General features: G+C 30.4%; 1 protein-coding gene across 1 annotated transcript in view; it reads left to right on the top strand.

Moving 5' to 3' along the window:
* The window catches only part of LOC119610628 (transmembrane protein 132B-like), a gene marked incomplete at its 5' end in the record, with an annotated part of 108,320 nt that extends 96,788 nt beyond the window's left edge, over positions 1-11,532 (top strand). Inside the window, 2 exon segments of the mRNA XM_037965924.1 lie at positions 4,098-4,342; positions 11,251-11,532. Of these exon segments, the coding sequence (XP_037821852.1) occupies positions 4,098-4,342; positions 11,251-11,265 (260 nt within the window).
* Positions 11,533-12,053: the final 521 nt, after the last annotated feature.

Below are 12,053 nucleotides of genomic sequence, written 5' to 3'. Positions count from 1 at the left end.
CGTCAATAGAATCAGAGAAGAAGTATTAGATATAACTATATGTTCAGAAGAGCTTATAAACGAAATTCAGGATTGGAGAGTTTCGGATGAGCACTCCTTTTCTGATCATCGGTACATAAGATTCAAAATACTAAGGCCACCACCAAAGCCGATAAAGTTTCGGAATAAGTCTAAATGGAATTTTCCCGGCACTTTTGCAGATGGAGGCGGGACTGGTTTCCGTACATCTGTCACAGATATTCACTGCATGCTTAAAATTGGCATATACCCCAGTTAAATGGCAGGATGCAAGGGTAATATTTATACCCAAACCAGGGAAACCTAGCTATGCGACACCTAAGTCCTATCGACCGATAAGTACGTCCTTCCTACTTAAAACCTTGGAACGGATAGTCGATAGCATGGTTAAAAGCAGCATACCATACAAAGACCTTAAATATAAGCAGCATGCTTATGTAAAGGGACGATCGGTGGAAACCGCTTTAAATGAAGTTGTCCACTACATAGGTGAATCTTTCGATAGCAAACTGTATACACTGGCGGTATGCATTGACATCGAAGGCGCTTTCAATTACGTGCACACTAATACCCTTATCCAATCCCTAGACCAGTTTTATGTTGACCGGGTGCTCCGTAACTGGATCAACTACATGCTAAGGAACAGATGGATAAGCTGCGAGATGTACGATATAACTATCAGGAAAAAGGTATTTCGCGGTATACCCCAGGGTGGCATTTTGTCACCTTTACTCTGGGTTACCACGATTAATAGCCTCCTAAGGACCCTAACCGAGAAAGGACTTAGACCTGTCTGCTATGCAGACGATGTCGTAATACTTTTAAAGGGAAAGGATCCAAATTACTTGTGTAGAAGAGCTGAGGAGGCTCTGAATACGGCCTTGAGCTGGGCTCAACCGAGAGGCCTCAATGTTAACCCGGCGAAGACGGAAATCTGTCTTTTCACAAGAAAGACAAAAATTTCTACGTATACTGAACCATGCTTCCTGGGCAAGAAGATACCGGTGACAGACAAAGTTAAGTACTTAGGTGTAATACTTGACCGGAAATTAAAATAGAGACACCACATAGAGGATAGGATCAACAAGGCACATCGGTGCTGGGCGATATGTAGGAGAACCATAGGCATGAAATGGGGTCTTAGTCCTACTATGACAAATTGGCTTTATAAAAGTGTAATTAGACCAATTCTAGATTATGCTTCAATAATCTGGTGGACTGCTTTGGACAAAAAGTGTAATATCAAACTACTACAGGGAGTTCAGCGTACATGCTGCTTGGGTATAAGTGGTGCCATGTATACTACTTCAACCAAGGCTCTGGAAACGTTGCTAGATATTCCACCCATTGAAACATATATAAGATATGAGGCGGCGCTTACAGCCGAACGGCTCTTTACTTTAGGCGAACTGGCCAAAAACGGTTATAGGACACGTCATCAATGTATACTGGACACATTGGAAGGTTATACACATTCATCGGACGTGCCTGATCGCATACCAGACACTGAATATGTCGGAAACTTTGAAACGCTAATCCCAGATAGAATGTCTTGGTCAAGCGGAACATTAGAGCAAATACCAGTAGGAATCCGTTGCTACACGGATGGCTCTAAATTAGGGGACAAAGTGGGCCTGGGGTTCTATATTGAAGACCCAGAAACAGAAATATACCACCGTTTACCTAATCATAACACAAGCTTCCAGGCAGAAGTACGAGCAATAACGGAATGTGTAAATTGGATTAGAATAAATATGGCGCCCACAGGGCTTAATATATTTACCGACAGCCAGAAGGCAATTTGTGCGATATCAGGTGATAGAATTAAATCTAAGACCGTATTGGATTGTAAGAAAGCTTTAACTGAATACTCTCCCAGAGGTAAGGTTCACATTATATGGGTACCAGGCCACTCGGGAGTAGTCGGCAACGAAAGGGCGAATGTAATAGCTTTAAAGGGAAGGGAGCTCGATGTAGTTAACCTGACAAACGCAAAACCATTCGACGCAACAAAAGCTGAATTAAAAATATGGATGAGAGAATCCCATAAGGCCTCTTGGAATAATGAAACGGTGGGTAGAACCACAAAGATTCTATGGGGTGACCCTGATGAGAGCAAGACGAGAAATCTTCTCAAAATGAGCAAGTCTGAGGTTAGTATGATGGTACGTATTCTGAGTGGACACACAGGATTACGAGCACATCTATACAAAATTGGACGTGCGGATTCAGACGAATGTAGAGCATGTGGAGAGGACAGTGAAACTCTGAAGCACTTTCTTTGCCATTGTCAGGCATTCGTCGAAGTTAGATCCAAGTATCTTGGAAGTGATGTTATTCCGGAAATAACATTCTTAACCAACACCGATTGGAAGATTCTTAGGAATTACGTCCAGGAAACTGAGTTTCTGAACATGGAAAAATAATACATTCAGTGAACAATTTTTTTTTTTGTCTTTCTTGAATTGGAGCGCACAACAGGCCCGAAAGTGGCCTAGGTGTATTTCTTCGGATTTTATGTAGTATACATCCTCCTATCAACCTAACCTAAGTGATTTTCTGAAGGGAATCTTGTATGGGACCGACCGCACCCATATTATGAACCAATCGTGAAAAAATCTTGAAATAGAATTTTTGTATACAAAACTAATATTTGTGACAAATTTTGTATCAATAGCTTTATTTGGTAATGAGTAAAATCGTAAAACAATTTTATAGTGTAATTTAAGATAATAAGAGTAATGAGTTATGTGCGTTTATGTGATATGTGCCTTTAAGTGTTTTTCTGAAAGGGACCTTGTATGGGAGCTATGACCAGTTATGGACCGACCGGAAAAAACTTTTATAGTAATATTTCTGTATATAAGAGTAATACTTGTAGCACATTTTATATGGATATCTTAATTTAGTAATTTAGTTTATGAGTTAAGTGATTTTCGGGAGGGGACCTTGTATGGGAGCTGTGGCCAGTTATGGACCGGTCAGAAAAAGCTTTCATAATAATATTTCTGTATACAAGAGCAATATTTGTACCAAATTCTATATGGATATCTTAGTTTAGTAATGAGTTATGCTCGTTTAAGTGATTTTCGGGAGAGGACCTTGTATGGGAGCTATTTTCAATTATGGACCGACCGGAAAAAAATTGCACAGTAATATTTCTGTGCATATGAGCAATGCTTGTACCAAATTTTATATGGATATCTTAATTTAGTAATGAGTTATGCGCGTTTAAGTGATTTTCGGGAGGGGTTCTATAGGGGAGCTATATCCAATTATGGACCGATCCAGAAAATGTTTTCTCTGAAAGAATTCAATTGACATAATAGTTTATTTTGTAAAATTTTGTGAAGATATCAACATTCTGACGGAAGTTTCCGGGAATATGTACTTTTGTATGGGAGGTATATGAAATTGTGGACCGATTCGGGCAATTTCCAATAAGAATCAAGCTCTTGTGTAGAGACTAATGTATGATGATTTTCATGGAATTATCTTGCATAGTTTTCGTGAAAATTACATCAGAATGTGTAAAAAATGCTTATTTTTTCTAGGTTGTTTTAAATTCTGATTCATAACTTTTCCCGATGTGAACCGATCTATTGCTTCATTTTATCGTGAGCGTGTTTCACACAGACAGACGGACATAGCTAAATCGACTCAGAATTTGATAAGGGCCCAGAATATATATAGTTCGTTTGGTCTCAGATTAATATTTCTTGGTGTTACACACGGAATGACAAAGTTATATATATTCTCTATTACCACTGATGGTGTTGGAGGGTATAAAAATTTTAGAGGGACCAGATGCATTCGATTTTATTCTACAAAATGCCATCTAATTTTTGTAAAGAAAATTTGTTTTACTATTCTATAAATATTTAAATTGTTATGAATAAGGCCCTATAAATTTTTAGTTTTTACCAGTGTAACCTGGTTTTTACAATACATATTTACATTTTTAAATATATTTTAAATTAATTTTGCAGTTTGTATTCGTAACCAAACGGATTTAAAATTTTTCATTTATCATCCCAAAACCAATTTCTTATAATCATATTTATGAATTTTACTTTCAGATACATGCCCACATGCACTTCTAAATGACATAAATGTAATATCTAGCAAGGACTCCCACAATTTTATAAAACCTGAACAAGGACAATCTTATCCAAAAATCAACAGAGTTAAAAGAGCGACCGTTGTTGGAAACCCCATGTTTTCTTCTACTGCAGATGGACTTGTTAATGACACTGAAAGTTTAAGTTTAGATGATCTAGATATGGATTATGAACAAATTATGCATTATTTTGATAACTTAAAGGTAAGTTTGATAAAAACCTAAATTATTTGTTTCTAATAAACTGAGCAAAATAACAGACAAATTAAAAAATCGTATACTATATATATAAAACAGACTGTTTGTTTGTGTTTTGGTTACGCTTTCACGCCAAAACTGCTAAACCGATTTACATGAAATTTGGACCCCTAATAGGTCTAATCCCAAAAGGAACAATAGGCTATATAAGATCATGATCGGATGACACGCCCTTTCGAAAAACTATTATTACACCAATTTTGCAATCACATTATGCAAAAACTACTAAACCGATTTACATGAAATTTTGCATACCGATAGGTATAAGCTCGGAAAGAACTATAGGATATATATAAGATCTTGATCCGATGCCACGCCCCCTTCTACGCCCACTTTTTATAAAACGATCCTTTCTTATATCCTATCCTATAATTATATGAAAGAGACTGTCTGTTTGTTACGCTTTCACGGCCAAACTACCGAACCGATTTGCATGAAATTTAGAACACTAACAATTCTATTCTAAAGTGGAACAATATGCTATATAAAATAATTTTCATTCGAGACTTACAGAAAACTACTGAGCCGATTTACATGAAATTTGGTATACCGATAGGTCTGACCTGAGGAGGAGCTATAAACTATATAAGATCTGGATCGGACGCCACGCACCTTTTTACGCCAACTTTTTGTAAAACAATTATTGTACCAAATTTACGTTCAAGCATACAAAAAAGTACTAATACGATTTTCATGAAATCTGTTATGATGAATGTTAATACGACACATTACATCTTCAAAACGTATAATATATAATAATAAATATATATGAGACTCTTTTATTATTATATTGATTGGATGCTACGCACATTTTTATGTTCACTTTTAGAGTAACAGCTATAACACCAAATTTTTAGGCTAAATATAAAAAACATGAACCAATTTTCAAGAAATTTGGCTACGGACTGTGTATTTTTGGAATCAACTTTTTTATCTGGATTTTATGCTTCATGAAATTTTACATGACAATAGTTCTATCGTGGTTAGGTTAGTTTGAGGAAGATAATGTTTAATATATCAAATCCGAATAAATACATCTATACCACTAATTTCGAGCCTGTTATGATCTTAATGAAATGCAGTAACCTTTTTCCGTTCATTTTTTGTTACATTTATAATGCTCATGATATATACTTCTAATAGTATATGAGAATTATTATTTAGGTTGTTAGAATTTTAATCAAAAATATATTTTTATTTGAAAACTCTAAAATGTTTGCAGGTCCTTAACGTACTTTACGATTAAGTAAAATAAAAATCTGTAATTAATTTAATTCATTATCAAAAATCGATTTTTATTTAAAGCGTAAAATCGTTTGTAGATTCGTATATCCCATAACTTATATTACCGGAGCACTATTCTTATTTCAAAACTTGTAATCCGATGTATATCCTAAAAAAAAAACTATTTTAAAACAGAATCGGATGTAGTTTACTACGATCGAGAAAATAGCATATATACATTTTTATTGTTGTACACCCATATATATTACTACTATCACTTATATTTTTCACCGGAAAACTATTTTTATTTCAAAACCTCTAATCTGCTGTATATCCTCAGAAAATAACATTTTTAAAAGAGAATCGGATGTAGTTTCCTACGATCGAGAAAACTATAAACTATATTAGATCTTGAATGAATGTCTACGTTGCCACTTTTGTAAGCAGAATAAAAACTACTGAACAAAAGCCGCTCCTAAAAATTCTAAATCTACAAATCCATCTAGAAAATCATTCATATCTCCCCTTAAAATTTCTATTTATATAACTCTTTAAAAATGTACTTTAAATAACTCTCAATTCGAGAAAACAATAAAGATCCGTAATCACTCATATTTTCCATACAATTTGAGTTTTATATTAAACGTATAAAATTTAAATTTATTGTTAAATCGACATAACAATAAAAATCTGCAATAAGTTAAATAAACCATAAAAAAATGATTTTGATATAAATTCGGTTGCCATTTTTTAAATGCACATCAAATCTAAAAACCATGATATATATTTAACTACTCATTAGAGTGTCCTGAAAGACAGCACTTTTGCAAATCTTATATACATAGGTAGACCTCTCAAATGCATTGTTCATATAAAATATGAATAAATTCATCTTTCAAAATATTTTTATACTTTTAGAAAATTATCCACCAAAAATTCTGCACGTATGTAGCGCCGTATTTATTTCAAGCTTTTCAAATTAAATAATGATTTTGAATTATTCCAGCACACATTTTCCATTTACCATTAAAAAATTCCGAAATTTTTTAATTAGAGGAAGATGTGGATATTTTAATAAGTAAAATTATTTTGTCATATTTGACATTTAAACCTTTATTTCTTCGGATTTAATAAGTGGTGTCTAAATACATCCAAATCTTTAGTCTGGATGCATAAAAGCTAATGAATAAAAATAATATTTTTAAACATATTTTTTTATAAATGGATGTATTTTTGAGAAACAAAGACGAAAAAACGGTGGTTTTACTCTTTAATGAACAACTCAAAATTGTTTGTCAAATTAAAAGTATTTTTGTTTTCTCTGTCAAGATCAAAGATTCTTCATATTTTCCTAGGATAGAAAAAACGTAATTTTGTTCTTTTTAAAGGAATTTGAAATCAATGAACGCAAATTTTTCATGATTTTGTGCTGAATTTCTCACAATCGTTTCTGAGTTTTTTCAATTGCATGTACTTTTTCAAATGGCAAAAAAATCGCTTGAAAATTCGTACGGTTAATGGTACGTATTTTTGAAATTAATAAAATGCCCCCGAAGACTTTTGCCTCTTTACACCAGGAGCACTACAATTCAAAGTACGGTGTGACCTAATTTAAATTGAACAGTTCTTTATATTTACTGCACATGGAAAAAATAAAACAAATAATTGGAAAGTGTCCTTAGTTCCCATACATACATACATACATACATACATACATACATACATACATACATACATACATACATACATACATACATACATACATACATACATACATACATACATACATACATTCATACATACATACATACATACATACATACATACATACATACATACATACATACATACATACATACATACATACATACATACATACATACATACATACATACATACATACATACATACATACATACATACATACATACATACATACATACATACATACATACATACATACATACATACATACATACATACATACATACATACATACATACATACATACATACATACATACATACATACATACATACGTACATACATACATACATACATACATACATACATACATACATACATACATACATACATACTTCTCATCTCATTCCAAAACTTTTGCCTTCTTCTGCTCAAGTATAATGATTTTTTCTTTAGCGGAATGGTGAACTCTCCTCGGAGAATTAAATTAATTTGCTAATTTTGTACCTAGATTGCCACGTCATCTGCGTTGCCAGTTGACAAAATGATGTGGTTACTGGATGTTTTTTAGGCAATAGCTTGGAACCTTTGTAAATAATGAACGTTTTACTCATTAATAATATTCGTCCAATGAGTTTTTGGTTGACTTAAATCATTTCTAGAATGTCCTATTAACTTAAACTTTCAAATGAGTGAAACATTTCTCTGCTGAAAAAAAATAGTGCAGGAATATTTTTTGAACTAATAATTTAGTGTAGAAAAAATTATTTCACTAGGCTGTAAAAACAAATATTTTAACTATTTTTAAAATATTTTTAGTTAAAAATTTTAAATATCACTATCACTATTATTGAATGAGGCTTATATTTTTCAATTCATCACTAAACATAAAAAAAGTAGTGAATAATTTTGAACTACCACTAATAATTAGTGATAGTTAAAAATTAGTGCACTACCCCCATCTCTGATTATTTATTATTTTATGACTTATTATTTTTTATATTATTTATTTTTCAAAAAAAGTAATAAAAAAGGTAAAAAATATGTTTTAGCGAATATCTACTTATTATACATGTTATTATAATATGTATATAGAGAATTTAATTTCCTACATTTTGGTTGAAGAATATTTTTGCATATCAGTAGTTGTTTTCGAGCTATAGTGCATTATTTTTCCATTGCACTAATATTTTCAAATCTTAATATAGATTGTACCGATAACAAATTTGTCATAATGTTTACGTTATTCATAAAGCTAGGTACTCTGTTCAAAATTTCGTGCGAAATGCTGTCAAATTACATATAAAATATTTGGTTTTAAATATTTCCGAAATAATTTTGCAAAAGCAGTACTCTGTTCTTATTGTGAAAAACATTGTGAAATTTATCTGGCAGCCTTGCTTTCCAACTCACGAAAAAAGATAACTAGCACTTTCGGATAGACTGGCCAGGGATGGCGAAACTTGTACGATGGTACTTTTTATGATACTATTTTATGCTCAAAAGTACCCTGATACTCCCAAGTCTTATTTCATACTCTCAGGGCCACAATGTCAATATACGATTATCGTTTAATCGCTAGATAATCTGCCGGTTAAAATAATGTTTGTGTGAAAACTTTCAATATTTCGATTCGATCAAAAATAAGAAGTCATTGAGAAAATGGGATCCAAATTGTCTTATTTTTGTTGTACTTATTTTTATCTTAATTGACATTATATGAATATTAATCTAATTAAAATTTTATTCTTAATATATTATGAGAAATTTACCATTTCAATTTTAAAAAAATATTTGACTTTAAAACAAATGATTTCCAAATGATTGAAACTTGAAGGATTCAAAACGATATGTTTTGAAATTAAGCATTCAAGCAAAGATAATATAAGAAGTTTCTGGTCAAAAATATTTGGACTTTAAAGCAAATTTTGAATATGACATATTCAGAATCGGACATACGAGTAAATGTCCTATGTAAGGTCTCATGTCATGGACCGCAATGTGTAGAATTTGATTTGACAATTGATTTCTTAAAAAAAGAACACCTACGTCGGATTTTAATTTAATAACACATATTTAAGCGATTTATTGACAATAAACAATCGATACTAGCAAAAATTATATTAGTACTCTCAGATTCAAATCTTTTCCATTCCTGAGACTGACATTGCACTATGAGACAGAGGGTGGTGCTGTGATAATGGATGTAACAGAAATTAATTATGTAGCTTTTTACCTAATACTAGAATGAAAATTGCAACATATATCTGTATTAGCGTTAAAAATATTAAGATTTGAAAATATCATTGCTATGAAAAAATAATGCACTATAGCTCAAAAACAACTAATACTATGCAAAAATAGTCTTTAACTAAAATGTAGAAAATTCAATTCTATATAGAAATTGTTATTATTGAGATATTCGTAAAAAACATACTTTGTGCATACAAGTGAATTTTTCATTAAGCATTAAAATTTCATTACCATTTATAGAAAAAATTTTAATGAAAAATATTTTAAGTACCATTTAATGAAAATTATATTTTTTTCATTATAACTTATTATCATAAAAGGTAATGAATTTGATAATGAATTTTCAAAAACAAATTTAATTAGTATTTATAATTGTCGAAAAATATATTTGATAAGAATTCAGGAAAATTTTTGAAGGATTAGAGCACAGGTTTGAAAGCTTTTAAAACCAGTTCCCGTAGCCCAAATTAGCTGAAATTTAGCAGTCATAAGTACCTCTGATGACAATTAGGAATTATGTTCGAAAATTCGAACTCGTGTTCGAAAAATTTTTAATGCTGTTAAAACTATTTCTTCTAGTCCGAATGGGCTGAAATTTGGCATGCATGATTTCACTTAAATACATTATAATGTTCGGATATTCGAAATTAATTTTAAAATTCCAACTAATGTTCGAATATTTTTAAAATCTATTGAATAATGGTAATGAAAATTTATTTTTAATAAATAAAATAATTACTAATGAAATCGTTGAATTAAAAAGCATTACCATTAGACAAAATAATGCTAATGAAAAAAAAAATAATTATAATTTTTTTTTCAATTTAATGCTAATGAAATCATCAATTAATTAGTCAATATAATTGACTACTCCCATGTATGCTTTTGTGACCTTTTACCGCCAATATCTCGCTTAGCGCACATGATATTTATGGAGTCTTTTAATAAATTTTTAATAATGGTAAGGAGAAGCTACGTGCCAATTTTCATTTATCTATCTAAAATTCCGTAGCAAAATTTATTTTCCCCGGGCTATTATTATTTCTGCCAACAAAAATAAAATATATATATAAATGTTCAAAGAAAAATTATCCGGAAAAAATAATTATTTTTTTAATTAAAGTCATAACTGCTACTGTCCCTGATATCCTAACGTCTTATTTGGAAGATATTATTATTTTACACAGAAAAAAATAATACATTACTGGAATGAATTTTGTAATAAATTGTATGAATCTAACATGACTTTTTTCCCAAACCGTTTTCATTCAGAATATTAAAAGTTCATAAAATGTATGAATTTGTACATAAAAGATTTTTTTTTTTTGTTTTTTTTTTACTCATTTTCGTTGATTTTCATAAAAAAATTTAATAAATATCCGTTACCTATTAACCTTACCTTTTTTTAGAAAACAATCACATATTAGCAAATTTTTATGATAAAAAAATAAAAATATTGGAAAACAAAATATGATCCATCCATTCTTCAGAAAATTACGCGCATATTTCATTGTTTTCAATCTAAAAATCATAAAGAAATGAAAAAATTCATACAATTTAGGAACTTATTTTTAAATATTATTAACTTTAGTCAATGAAAGCTGTTCATAATATTTATGCTTAATCTTTTTTCTGTGTAATCACAATAATTTTTTATTTTTTTCTCGTTTCAGGAATCAAATGCCTGAGTGCTGAATATTATTATTACAATTAAACAAATTTTACATAATTTCCATCAGCAATATAATATATGTACCGAAGCTAGTCTAAATCTCCAATAACCCACAACAACAAAATGGGCGCTTAAAGAAAAGTTATATTATGAATCCATTAAAACTCATTAATGTTACATTTAAAAACAATTCGTATACATAAATACATACATATATTACCATATATATAAATTGTAAAGCATAATTCATTTGTTAATACATAAGATAGTTTGTGTGATGTCTATACAGTCTGTATAACCAAAGAAAAAGTATATGTATGCAATAATACACTGATATTAATTAACTATATATTAAACACCATAAAATGTCAAAATTTATTTTTTCAAAATCTGATCCTACAAATGGGACCATCTATATCTAATCTTAGATTTTAATAAAATTTAACACATACTATATTACGTATTAAAAATGTTAATCAAATCAACGACTTTTAAATTGGAATCCCGTTATGATTCAAATGTATCGCGTATTAAAAGTATCATAAATTTTTTAAAATTGTATACACACTATATTGTCCGTAACTTTGAAACTACGGAAAGTCCAACATAATTTTGGATTTAATTTTAAAGGCAAAGTTTTAACTTATTTCAACGCTTTTAACATCTGCAATAAGGACATTAACTTTACTCTAGTTTTATTATGTATATAAATCACAGATTTTGTTGAATACTGTGTAGTTTAAAAGTTAAGGCAAATTATGTGTATATATGTATGTACTTTTAGAAAATTGTAACATAGATATT

Source organism: Lucilia sericata, unplaced genomic scaffold (assembly GCF_015586225.1).
Source record: "Lucilia sericata isolate MDLA Ls3-8-SP2 unplaced genomic scaffold, ASM1558622v1 Contig001254F_arrow, whole genome shotgun sequence".
NCBI classification, from domain to species: domain Eukaryota; kingdom Metazoa; phylum Arthropoda; class Insecta; order Diptera; family Calliphoridae; genus Lucilia; species Lucilia sericata.
Note: the sequence above shows the minus strand (reverse complement) of the source record. Positions and strands in the feature narration are given on the sequence as shown.